General features: G+C 40.0%; 1 protein-coding gene across 1 annotated transcript in view; it reads left to right on the top strand.

Moving 5' to 3' along the window:
* The window catches only part of ivd (isovaleryl-CoA dehydrogenase), a 117,522-nt gene that overhangs the window by 84,756 nt on the left and 18,460 nt on the right, over nucleotides 1–14,306 (top strand). The window contains exons 6-8 of the mRNA XM_072265095.1: nucleotides 575–711; nucleotides 2,915–3,011; nucleotides 7,108–7,201. Coding sequence (XP_072121196.1) covers nucleotides 575–711; nucleotides 2,915–3,011; nucleotides 7,108–7,201 — 328 coding nt within the window. The remainder of the gene's footprint in view (nucleotides 1–574; nucleotides 712–2,914; nucleotides 3,012–7,107; nucleotides 7,202–14,306) is intronic.

Genomic DNA, 14,306 nt, shown 5'->3' with positions numbered 1-14,306 from the left:
TTTATTTTTCCCAACACACGAGGGGCATTTTACAATTGTCAATTAACCAGTCAAACTGCACTTCTTAGGATGTGGGAGGGAAATCTAAGCCTTCAGAGGAAACGCATACGCTCATAGGAGAACATGCAAACTCCATACAGACTACCAGAGGTCAGGATTGAACCTGGGTCACTTGGGCTGTGCTGTTATAGTTCTATTGTTCAGAAGAACATTTCTTTTAGCGTTTAGACAGTAAAGCAAATAGCATGGAACATGGATATGTCCAGGACTTGCTGCAGTGATCTTCCTGCTGCTGCCTTTAAGGAGTTTGTACATTCTCCCCATGATTGCGTGGGTTTCCTCTGGGTGCTCCAGGTTCCTCCCACAGTCCAGAGATGTACCAGTCGGTAGGTTAATTAGTCCTTGTAAATTATCCTGTGATAGGCTAGGGCTAAATCAGGTATTGCTGGGTGACACAACTCGAGGGACCTATTTCTGTGCTGTATCTCAGTAAATAAATCAAATCTTTTAATTGTTCTGATTCCAATAATCACTTTGTTTCACTGTCTTTGTCATTTTTCCTTCCTTTCTTAAGGTGATTTTTACATCCTCAATGGCAACAAGTTCTGGATTACCAATGGACCTGATGCAGACGTTCTGATTGTTTATGCCAAGACAGACATTAATGCCAAACCAGCGTCACATGGCATCACAGCTTTCATTATAGAGAAGGTAACATTTTACGCATTTCTCGTCAGGACTGTTTCTCTATTACCTTACAGCATGGGAGGTCATTTTGTCCAATCACCTCATAGACTAATCTACCAACGTTGTTCCCCTGTAACTGAATCCCAGCAAATCGCGTCACTTCTCGGCAGATTTACTGGGGGAAACTTACAGTGTCCAGTTAACCCCTCAATCCTCATACCTTTAGGATGTGGGAAGAAACAGTGAATTGCAAAGGTTCACAGAGGTCAGGGTTGTTACTAAATCACTCAAATCAGCTCTACTGCCTTTGCCTCTGTGGTGTTGGATATTTGTAAAACAGTATTACTTTCTATTTAACATAATGATGTAAGGTTTTGAATGTTCTGCTGAGCCTGCTGATGTGTAAAATTTACTATTTCCAAAAGTGAATCATGGTCTGGTGCTATTCTGTGAAGGCAAAGCTGCACTTGGCAGATTGGGAATCACTTGAGGAATTCATAGCTAACTGTGGTGATGAGGGATTCCCACATTGAGGATTCAAGAGATTTGAGGTCTCTTTGTGGAGTCCATTTATGGCCTGATAATCTATCATCACCATGTGCCAGGTGGAGTAGGTAATTTGGATTGCCCACTTTGACAAGTAGTTGAACCAGGTAGATTCCATATTTGGGCCCGTAACGTGGAATCCCTGTTCAAGGACCTTGGATTTCAACTGGTACTCAAGCATCACTTTGTGGACATTATGGCAGGACCAGAGCCTCTCACCCCCCCCCCCCCCCCCATTCCCATTCCCCCCATTTTCTCCAATTCCACGTAGCTGAGAGCTTGGCAGCTTGAAAAAAAATATATAGAGAACCTTTTGGCCTAAGGAATGAGTTCCCTGTCAGTGCTTTCTTGATAATAGATTCCTTATTTCTTCTATGCTGTAGGGACAAGAGGTTTTTTTCTGAAGGGAAATTTACAGGGAGGTTTAGCAAGCATCAGTCTAGAATAGATTTGCAGCGTGACTGACAAATTGCCAAAGGTTTAAGTTCTGAAGTGTAAATTGTATATTGAGTAGGTTTAGAGTGAATGTGGAAAGATAAATTTGGAGGAAGAAAGTAACTAGTTACAGGAGAAACCTGGTAATGAACATCCTTCTGTACGCTTATCCAGAAAGACACCATCACAGTGTTGTTCTGTGATTCCAGCATTGTTGCTTCCACTGAATTATCTTTCCATTTCTAGTGGTGTAACAAGGCAGGCTGGCTCGAAAGCTCTTGGTCTTGTTGCTTGTTCACCATGCATGTCCCTGCTCTGCATCCTGTGTGTTGGAATGGGATAGAGCCGTGGTTCTCGGCCTTTAAAACCCACTTGTTCACACAGTGCCCCTCCCTCCCCTGTATAAAGATCTAATAACATAAGCTGCTTCATTTGAGGAGTTGGGGCTATCCAAGTGACTTTTAATGCAACAGATGCAACAAGCATGACAGGTGTTTTACTTTTATGAACTTTTCGATTGTCTTAATTGGCTTAATATTCTATCACCTTTGCCTCACTCCCCAAAAGGCCAGACATCTCAAAGTGGGTACCAGTGGAAAAATCCATTCCAAGTCATGCAGCCAGTGTGACTTTGGACTATTGTGAGATGAGTACATGGGGGATTTTGTCCACATCCTTTCATAGCTGACAGATGGTCAAACCAATTACAGCAAGGCTAATTGTTCTCACCAGCTTCTCTTCATTTTGTCTTTATTCCAGTGTGTCTTGGAGAATTTTAGACCATTAGATTTGGGAGCAGAATTAGGCTATTTGGCCCATCAAGTCTGCTCTGCCATTCGATCATGGCTGATAATGTATATTATCTCTCTCAACCCCATTCTCCTGCCTTCTCTCCCTAATCTTCCCAAGCAGCCAAAATTTATAACTTCATTATTTGCTGGTATGATCCTCATACACATTTTGGAGACTTGCTATCCCCTAGCTTATATTTTGAGTATGTTTGAAATTCCTTAGAGGATTCTAGCCACCACAGAGAGAGATGTAAGGTGGAACGGGCTTGTTTTGTTGTAATGTTTCCTTTCTGAAGAAGATGGCAGCAGAAAGTATTGATGATGCATGATGAGCTGAGGTCTGTGTAGCCATAGTGGGGAGGTGGATCAGCTCTAAGAACAAGGCAGGCAATATGGGGTTAACCTCAAATCAATTACCCATTTTTGGTGGACTATGCTTCTTGTTTGTCTTTAAGGATATGCCTGGATTCAGTACAGCTCAAAAACTCGATAAATTAGGAATGAGAGGCTCCAACACATGCGAGCTAATCTTTGAGGACTGCAAAGTGCCAGGTATTAAATTGTTCCTCTATTTGAACTTAATTGTTGTGTGATCTAGAAGCGTGAAAGGGTGCTGGAAGTAATTTCAATAATATATTTTTGAAACGGAATTGGATATGCAATTGGAAAAATTGTAGAGTAGCACTGGGCTGGTAGGTGGGAGAGAATAATTAGATACTTCCAGAAAGCTAGCAGAGATAAAATGGGCTGAACATCCTCCTTGGTTGTATGACAGAAGAAAACGAATCTTAAGAACATTACAAGAGCCTGTTTCATGAGCCTTCATGCTGTTTTATGGCAAACAATTGAACCTTAAAATGGCAGTCACTGCCTACCACCACCTCCCTAGTCAATGAAAATAGTATTGACTAAGGGTAAAGCTGTCTGTTGAATATAATTAATGAAACAGATATGTGTGAGTGATCCCATTCAGTGTTTGCATAGCATGTTATTAAAAATACAGATTCAGCCTCGATTTTTTTTGGATCAGACATCCGTGATTAAGTCCACTTTGCATAAATCATCTTTTGAGAATTTGGCTAGGTATCAGAGCTAATCAGTGGCCTTGTAATCTGTGACATTCAACACGCTGATCTGAGAATGATTAGGTTCATCGCCCTGGCTGTGAGTTTCCATTGAGAGTTCCTAGTGAAGAGTGGAGGCCTTTTATTAGTATATAGCATCTGTATGGACAAAAGTCTACTTTTTAAATGTGTGATGTTGTTAGGTGCCTGATGTTAGCAAATCCTGACACCTTCACCATCGTTTTGGGGGATTTTAACCAGGCCAGTCTGAAAAAAATCATTAAAAAATTACCATCAACAGATCACTTGCAATACTAGGAGAAACAACTGGACCATTGTTACATCACCATCAAGAAAGCCTACCGTGCTATTCCACGCCCTCACTTCAGGAAGTTGGATCGCCTGGCTGTGCTTCTACTCCCTGAGTATAGTCAGAAATTGAGGACTGCAGCACCAGCAGTGAGGACCAAGAAAGTATGGACAAGGGAAGCACGGGAGCACTTAAGGAACTGCTTTGAATCGGTGAACTGGATTCAGGGATTCATCTTCGAATATGGATGAGTATGTTGCAGTTGTTACTGACTTCATTAAAACCTGTGTGGATGAGTGTGTGCCTACAAAGACTTGCCATACATTCCCAAACCAAAATCAATGAATGAACCAGGAGGTACGTCATCTGCTGAAGGCCAGGTCTGCGGCAATCAAGTCTGGTGATCCAGGTCTGTACCAGAAAACCAGGTATGACTTGCGGAGGGTTACTTCAAGGGCGAAGAGACAATTTCGAACAGTGTTGGAGGCGACATCGGATGCACAGGAACACTGGCAGGGTTTGCAAGACATTTACTTCCTACAAAGCGAAACCCAATAGCATGAATGGCAGTGATGCTTCACTCAATGTCTTCTTTCTTTTCTTTCCTTTATTAATCTTTTTATTGTTATAAAAGGAACATAAATACAAACAAGAGGAGAATTGTCTCAAATATATACATATCAATAACAATGCAAACAGAGATTGAAATAAACATTATCAAAATCTTACATAGTGTTAAGCTATTATATAATATATACTAAAGAACAAAATAGCAATTCTCCTCTTATTGATTCATGAAGAGGAAAGAAAAAACTTTGAATTTTAAATGAAGGGGGAAAAGACCCCCACTATACTATACCAAAGAAAAGGGACCGGGCAGTCCATGTTGAGGATACGACCAAAACAAAAAGACTTTCTGATCAAATCTAAAACTTCGAGAGAAAAAAACCAAAAAAAAATTGGAAGAGTAATAAATCAAATTAAATGAAAATATTGAATAAAAGGTCGCCATATTTGCTCAAATTTAAGGGATGTATCAAATGTCCGATTTATTTTCTCTAAACTTAAACAGGACATAATGGAGGAAAGCCAATAAAAGACAGTAGGTGGATTAGAATCCTTCCACTTCAGTAAAGTGGCTCTCCTAGCCAATAAAGTTGAAAAGGCTATCATATGTTGAGCAGAAATAGGAATATTTCCTGGTTTCGATGGGATAATCCCAAATATTGCCGTAAGTAAATTAGGTTGTAGGTTCAGATCCAGGAACACTCGATGTCTTCTATGCCTGCTTTGAAAGGTGCAGAAGATTCCTGCTGCACCTGGTGACCCTGTGATCTCTGTCTCGGAGGCCAATATTAGGCTGTCTTTAAAGAGGGTGAACCCTCACAAGGTGGAAGGTCCCGATGGAGTACCTGGTAAGTCTGTGAAAACTTGTGCCAACCAACTGGCGGGAGTACTCCAGGACATTTTCAACCTCTCACTGCTACAGACGGAAGCTTCAAAAAGGCAACAATTATACCAGTCCCGAAGAAGAATAATGTGAGCTGCCTTAATGACTATCGCCCAGTAACACTCACATCTATAGTGATGAAATGCTTTGAGCGATTGGTCATAACTAGACTGAACTCCTGCCTCAGCAAGGACCTGGACCCACTGCAATTTGCCAATGCTACAATAGGTCAACAGCAGACGCAATCTCAATGGCTCTTCACATGGCTGTAGGCCATCTGGACAACACAAACACCCATGTCAGGATGCTGTTCATTGACTATAGCTCAGCATTTAATACCATCATTCCCACAATCCTGATTGAGAAGTTACAGAACCTGGGCCTCTGTACCTCCTTCTTCAATTGGATCCTTGACTCCTAACCGGAAGACCACAATCTGTGCGGATTGGTGATAACATCTCCTCCTCACTGATGATCAACACTGGTGCATCTCAGGGGTGTGTGCTTAGCCCACTGCTCTACTCTCTCTGTACCCACGACTGTGTGGCTAGGCATAGCTCAAATACCATCTGTAAATTTGCTGACAATACAACCGTTGTGGGTAGAATCTCAGATGGAGACAAGAGGGCGTACAGGAGTGAGATATGCCAACTAGTGGAGAGGTTTCGCAGCAACAACCTTGCACTCAACCCCCATCAGTAAGTCAGAAGAGCTGATAGTTGATCTCAGGAAGGGTAAGATGAAGGAACACATACCAATCCTCATAGAGGGATCCGAAGTGGAGAGAGTGTGCAGTTTCAAGTTCCTGGGTATCAAGATGTCTGAGGACCTAACCTGGTCCCAATATACAGATGCAGCTACAAAGAAGGCAGGACTATGCTTCATTAGGAGTTTGAAGATATTTGGTATGTTGACAAATACGCTCAAAAGCTTCTATAGATGTACCACGGAGAGCATTCTGACAGGCTGCATCGCTGTCTGGTATGGAGGAGCTACGGTACAGGACCAAAAGTACCTTCAGAGGGTCATAAATTTAGTCAGCTCCATATTGAGTACTAGCCTACAAAGTACCCAGGACATTTTTAAGGAATGGTGTCTCAGAAAGGCAGCGTCCATTATTAAGGACCCCAGCACCCAGGGCATGCCTTTTTCTTACTGTTATCATCAGATAAGAGGTACGGAAGCCTAATGCACACACTCAGCGATTCAGGAACAGCTTCTTCCCCTCTGCCATCTGATTCCTAAATGAACATTGAACCCATGAACACTACCTCACTTTTTTAATATATATTATTTTTGGTTTTGCACAATTTTTAATCTATTCAATATACATATACTGTAATTGATTTACTTATTTTTTTCTTCTATATTATGTGTTGTATTAAACTGCTGCTGCTAAGTTATAGAATTTCATAGAAAACCCACAGCACAATACAGGCCCTTCGGCCCACAATGCTGTGCCGAACATGTACTTACTTTAGAAATTACCTAGGGTTACCCATAGCCCTCTATCTTTCTGAGCTCCATGTACCTATTCAGGAGTCCCTTAAAAGACCCTATCGTATCCGCCTCCACCACTGTCACCGGCAGCCCATTCCACGCACTCACCATTCTATGCATAAAAAAACTTGCCCCTGACATCTCCTCTGTACCTACTTCCAAGCACCTTAAAACTCTGCCCTCTCGTGTTAACCATTTCAGCCCGAGGAAAAAGCTTCTGACTATCCACACGATCAATATCTCTAACAAAGTTAACAAATTTCACGACACATGCTGGTGATACTAAACTTGATTCTGATGTCTGTTATTATTTTATGGTTTCAGCCACCAACATCCTGGGAGAGTTGAACAAAGGTGTGTATGTTCTGATGAGTGGTCTGGACTTGGAACGGCTGGTGTTGGCTGCTGGCCCTTTAGGGTAAGGAATTATTTCTGTCTGTTCCCATAGATTGTATAACACAGGACTTCCGGGTCATCAAGGGAATGGCGGTGTAAGGAAAAGGTCTCTCGACAAAAAAGAAGGTAAACTGCCCCAAAATCGAATTTAGACAAATAATATTGCATAACTATATTAATAAAAGGGGCAAGGATGATGTCTAAGAACAAGATTAAAAAGTCCGCTCCAAAGGCTGATAAACACAAGGAGACGCAGCAAGGCGACGGGCCTAGCTCCCCCACGGCAAGCCAGGACGGAGAGAATGAGGGGGAATCGGTGACTCTGTCTTTGATTCTCGGAGAGATTCGCGAGTTCCGACAAGATAACAGCAAACAGCTGGAAGATATTAAAGGAGAAATAGTAAAAACTAACTCGCGGATAGATGAAGCCGAAGCGAGGATTGTTGGAATTGAAGAGAAGCTACAAAACACAGAGGAAGTGATAGCAGAAATGCTAAAGCTGCAAGAGCAGCTCCAGTGGAAGCTAATAGACCAAGAAAGCCGCTCAAGAAGGGAAAATGTGAGGATCTACGGAGTTCCTGAAGGAACTGAAGGTAAACCCGGGTTGATGATTCCCTTTGTGGAGAAGCTGCTTAGAGAGAACCTTGATATACCGGCCGCAAAAGACCTACAGATAGAAAGGGCTCACTGCGCGTTGGCACCACAGCCTCCAGCAGGCGCCCAGCCCAGATCGATTCTGGTCAGGTTTCTCAGTTACAGAACGAAGGAAGAGGTGCTTAAACAGGCATGGCAAAAGAAAGGTTTCATGTGGAGCAACTGTAAAATCAGTTTAGACCACGATTACGCACCGGGGATCCTTGCCAGACGGAAGGAATATGCGGAAACACAGAGGATCCTGAAGGAAAACAACATCAGATTTCAGACCCTGTATCCAGCTCGGCTGAGAGTCTTTTATGACGAAGGGACAAAAACTTACGCTACGGCGGAGGAGGCAACGTCAGAGCTGGCGGACCGGGGACTACCTATTAAAGTTATCACCCAACCTGAGTCGTTACTGGAGAGGATTCGGCAGAAGTCGTGGCAGTTAGCGCGGCGAGGACGCTCCACTCGAACCAGAGTGTCAAACTACAAGGAAAAGCTGCAAATATTCAGATGCGAATGTACAGAGAATACAGATTAATTAAGAGAAATGACTGAAAAGAGTAAATCGGACTTAAAGATAAAATGAAAGCTGGTAACTGAAAATAAACTAGACGGAATAACTTGAATGATAGCAATATGGTCGAGACATAAGTAGGAGAAAATTCTCTATGATTATTCAAACTGCTGAGGGCCCTCTAACACAGGGTGAAGATAGAGGTTATCCCTCTGAACTGAGGCGGGTCGGTGCTCAGGCCTCACTGTGGGAAGTCGGGAAAAATTTTCAAATGTTATACTTTCAAAAATGTCTAGGGTGTGGTTATATGTCTTGGTTTACTGTTGAGAAGGGATTGCTTACTGTTTGGTTAGAAAAGGAGAGAGTTTTTTTTCTACTAGAGAAAAATACAAACTGAATTGGTAAAAATAATTTCCTATAATGTTAATGGGGTTTTGAATCCAGTTAAAAGAAATAAGATTATGTCTAAATTGAAAAAAGAGAGGGCACAAATAGCTTTCCTCCAGGAAGCACATATGAGCCAATCTGAACATGAAAAATTAAAAAGAATAGGCTTTAAGCATGTATTTTATTCATCATATAAATTGAGCCACAAAAGAGGGGTAGCTACTTTAATATCAAGTTCTCTTAATTATGAACATATTTCAGAGACTAAAGACAAAGATGGACGATTTGTAAAAATTACAGGAAGAATAGAAGGTACAGAAATAACATTGCTGAATGTTTATGCTCCTCCAGGTTGTGAATGGTCATTTTATAGACACATTTTTGACCTAATGGTCAGTTCTCAAGGGGTAGTAATTTGTGGAGGGGATTTTAATATTAGATTAAATCCTGTATTAGATTCTTCAAGAATAGTTACTCAGAATAAACCTCTGACTCGGAAAATGAATTTATTGATGGAGGAGTTGGGAATTATGGATGTGTGGAGGGAACTACACCCCACTAGTAAAGATTATACACATTACTCTTTCCCTCATTCAGCCTATTCAAGGATAGACTATTGCTTTATCTTTAATACAGATAGACTCAGGATAAAAAACTGTAATATTGCAACAACTGATCTGTCGGATCATAGCGCAGTCTCTATGTCTCTAATCCTGGAAAGGAGAATGAGGAAAACACTATGGAGGTTAAATTCACATATACTCAATAACCCGAAAGTAATGGAGAGATTAAGGGGAGAAATCAAAGAATACCTAGGCCTTAATGACATGGGAGAAACATCACCAGTGATCTTATGGGATACATTGAAAGCTGTACTGAGAGGGAAATTTATTTCCATTACCAATCACATGAAAAAAATCAATGCACAAAAATTAGCAGACCTTTAAGGAAAATTAAAACAACTTCAAGTTGTAGATAGCAACAAAAGTAATTCAAATCTAAAACAGCAAATTAGGAAATTGCAAAGTGAAATTGACAATATTTATACATTGGAAACTCAAAGAAATTTTCTTTACCTGATACAAAAGAATTATGAAGTAGGAGGTAAATCAGCTAGATTATTAGCATATAAATTACGAAAACAACAAGCAGACAATGCAATTCATAAAATAAAGAATCCAAAGACAAAGCTTGTGGAGAGTACAACAGGGAAAATTCAAGAGAGTTTTGAAACATATTATCGAGAGCTGTACTCCCAACCCCGGGCCCCCAATGAGCCCTATATAGACAGTTTATTGAATTCTTTAGATCTACCTAAACTTACAGATTTACAAAATGAAAGTTTATTAGAACCAGTAACTGTCAAAGAACTGAACGTGGCCATCTCTAGGTTAAAGGCTGGAAAGTCCCCGGGTTCTGATGGGTTTACCTCAGAGTGATACAAATCGCTGAAGTCACAGTTAGCCCCTTTACTACTTAACACCTTTAACTGGATCTTACAGAGAGGAGAAACTGCACCTTCCTGGAGAGAAGCGATTATTTCAGTTATTCCTAAAGAGGGTAAAGATAAACTAGAATGTGGCAATTATCGGCCAATTAGTGTTCTTAATTTAGATTACAAACTATTTACATCTATATTAGCATCCAGATTGGAAAAGCTTTTACCTAGCCTAATCCATTTAGACCAGACTGGATTTATTCAACAAAGACAAACACAGGACAACGTAAGGAGAACTCTACACATATTAGAACAGGTTAATAAGAACGAGACAGAGACAATGGTAGTAGGATTGGACGCTGAGAAAGCTTTTGATTCAGTTAGTTGGGCATTCCTATACAGAGTGTTAAGAAGATTCGGCTTTCAAGAAAAGTTTATTAAAGTAATTCAGACTCTATATGACAGCCCTACAGCCCGAATTAAGATAAATGGTGACCTCTCTGACTTCTTCATCTTAGAGAGAGGCGCTAGACAGGGATGCCCAATTTCTCCTCTCCTTTTTGTGCTATATATTGAACCGCTTGCCCAACTAATAAGACAGAGCGAAATTGTAAAAGGTATCAAGGTGGCAGGGATTGAACAGAAAGTGGCGTTATTCACAGATGATGTTTTGGTCTATCTGAGTGAACCAGAAAAATCATTTATAGGATTGTTTACACTGTTGGATAACTTTGGGAAAATATCAGGTTATAAAATAAATGTAAAGAAAACGCAGATTATGTCCCTAAATTATACACCATCCAAAAAATTGCAGGATACATACAATCTTAAGTGGGAAGCTAAATCATTAAAGTATTTAGGAATAACCCTGCCGAAGGACCTTTCAACGCTGTCACAGGTAAATTATGGGCCACTAATCTCAGAGATAAAAGCAGATATGCATAGATGGAATCTTATCCCCTTTTTAAGTTTAAATTCAAGGATAAATACTATAAAAATGAATATTCTTCCTCGGTTACTGTATCTTTTCCGTACTTTACCTGTGGAGGTGGATGATAATCAATTCAGGGAATGGGACAAATGGATTTCCCGCTTCATTTGGCAAGGAAAGAAACCTAGAATTCGATATAACACCTTACAGTTAGGGGAGGAAGGAGGAGGTATGGTTCTTCCTTGCCTGAGAAATTATTTTTATGCCTCACAGATAACCCCTCTGTTAGATTGGTGTAATAGGGAATACAAGGCTAGATGGAAGGAAATAGAATTTGGATTAGTTGACAGTTTTCCTGTACAGGCCTCAATAGCTGACAAAGGATTGATGGCCCAATTGGAAAAATTTAAAAACAGTTGGATAAATCTTACATTAAAAGTATAGCAGAAGGTGGTTAATTTGTGTGGAATTAATAACATGTTAAAACTCTTCAGATGGTGTGCATATGATACCGAATTCCTTCCCAACAGAGGAGATAAAAGATTTGAACTATGGATAGAGAAAGGTCTTACAACCTACCTCTCATTTATAGTTAAGAGTATTACAAAGTTTCCAAATCCTGCAGGACAAACATGACCTAGAACCCAATGACTTATTTAGGTACTTTCAAGTACGAAACTATGTTAAACAGGGTTGTAGATATACAGACCTATCAACAGTAGAATTAGAATTTTTCAAGATTCTGAATTCGGCTTGCAGTTCAATACCTAGTAAATCAGTTTCTCGATTATATAACGCACTCTCCCACGCTAAAAATGTAAACACATTGTATATTAAAGAGAAGTGGGAGAAAGAAGCGGGGTTGGTACTTTCAGAGGAGACTTGGGGGAAAATCTGCAGCTTTCAATGGTCCTCGACTAATTCTTTGACTTGGAGAGAACATTGTTGGAAAAATATTATAAGATACTTCAAGACCCCATAACAGGAAAAATATAAAGGTACAAATGTGACGTGTTGGAGAAGGTGTGGCTCCAAGGAGGCAAATCATTTTCATATTTTCTGGGATTGCCCTGAATTAAGTCTATATAGGGAAGGTATTCATAGAACATTAGTTATGGTACTTAGATCCCAGATACCTCTGAACTTTGAGACGCTCTATTTGGGGCATGTATTGTTTCTTGAACAGAAGGAAGGTATAAAGTTGCTGCAGGCCCTCTTAGCGGCAAGTAAGAAATCAATCACTAGAAAGTGGCTAAATCCAGTACCACCTACATTAGAAGATTGGCACGAAATTATCTTGGAAATATTCAAAATGAAAAAGTTGACTTACTCCCTGAGAATTCAAAAAGAAAAAATTTTATCAAATCTGGAATAAATGGATTGAAGATATAACCCCAATGCGAGCAGACTTTAGATGACTCTCCTAATGATTTATACTGCTCTTCTCATCAACACAGTAATAATGCTAACGTAAGCACCCCTAGTCTAAAAGTTTACTGTTTTTGTTTTCTTTTGGAAAATAGAGAATTAATACAAGTAAAGGAAAAGATTTGGGAAAGGGATAAAAAATGATAAAATTAAGTAAATAAGTACATAGGGATTGGATAATTATGTCTGGGGGCAGGAGCAAGCATGAACAAGTTGGGATATAAACACCTACAATGGTTGTTACATGGGCTTACATACAATATTTTGGACCAGTAGAAATGGTCCAGAAGAGATATATGGAAACTATTATTACTATTTTTCTTAACAACTAATACCATTACTTAGCCTAATAGATTAGAATTACCACTGTACATAATTATCTATTTAAGTGTCTAATTTCCTTTTATATCATCTCAATGTGTACTTAAGAAGGTATAAATAATTATAGTTTTATACATATAAAAAAATGGAAAAGGTTATATGTGTGAAAAAAGTACATGATACTTGTGAATTCCTTATCCAAATAAAAATAAAATTTTAAAAAAGAAGAAAGAAAAAATAAGATTGTATAACACATCTGTTAGGGACCATAATTGACGTTTTAATTTAAAATAGTGTTTGAATACAAGTATGTTCTGTACTGCCATTGGCAATTCAGGTCAAATTTACAATTCTGGTATCTGTATTTATCTTTCTTTATGATATAGGATATTGTTTAACCCATTGAGGTTATGCTTATTCCTATCAATCCCAGTCCCCAACCTGTTCCATCATATGTGCCTGGTAACTGTCCCAAATTCTTCACTGAGCTAAATTGCAGATAATTTACAGTTGCTAATTAGCTGACCAACCAGTGTGCCTTTGGGATCTGAAAGGAAACCCAGTGCCTGAGGAGACTTACGCCACATGTCATTACAAAGAAAGCACAACAGCTCCTCTACTGTTTTTAGGAGTTTATGAAGATACAGCATATCATCTAAAACTGTGACAAACTTCTATAGAGGTGTAGCAGAGAGTCACAACACACTGGAGGAACTCAGCAGGTCAGGCAGCATCCGTGGAAATGATCAGTCAACGTTTCGGGCCAGAACCCCTGATGAAGGGTTCCGGCCCGAAATGACTGTTTGTTTCCACGGATGCTGCCCGACCTGCTGAGTTCCTCCAGCGTGTTGTGAGTGTTGCTTTGACCCCAGCATCTGCAGAGTATATTGTGTGTAGCAGAGAGTATATTGATTGGTTGCATCATAGCCAGGTATAGAAACGCCACTACTCTTGAACGTAAAAACCTACAAAAGTTAGTGGATTCAGCCCTTTCCATCATGGGTAAAGCCCTCCCTGCCATTATGCATGTCTACTGTATGCGGAGCGTTGTCACAGGAAAGCAGCATCCATCATCAAGGACCCCCACTATCCAGGACGTGTTCTCTTCTCAGTGCTGCCATCAGGGAGAATGTACTGGAGCCTCAGGACTCACACCACCAGGCTCAGGAACAGTTACTACTCAACTATCAGGTCCTTGAACTAAAGGAGATAACTTCACTGATCTTCACTCGCCCCATTACGAAACTGTTCCCACAACCTAAGGGCTCACTTTCAAGGATTCTTCATCTCAACTTCTTAACAATATGGCTTATAATTTCTTTTTTTCCTTCTTTTTGTATTTGCACAGTTTGTGTTTTGCATATTGATTGTCCATCCTGTTGGGTGTGGTCTTTCATTGATTCTATTATGTTTCTTGTATTTACTGTGAATGTCTGCAAGAAAGTAAATGTCAGGTTTGTACATTG

This window comes from Mobula birostris, chromosome 1 (assembly GCF_030028105.1).
Source record: "Mobula birostris isolate sMobBir1 chromosome 1, sMobBir1.hap1, whole genome shotgun sequence".
Classification (NCBI taxonomy): Eukaryota; Metazoa; Chordata; class Chondrichthyes; order Myliobatiformes; family Myliobatidae; genus Mobula; species Mobula birostris.
The sequence above is the reverse complement of the archived record's forward strand: the minus strand, read 5'-3'. Positions and strand labels throughout refer to the sequence as shown.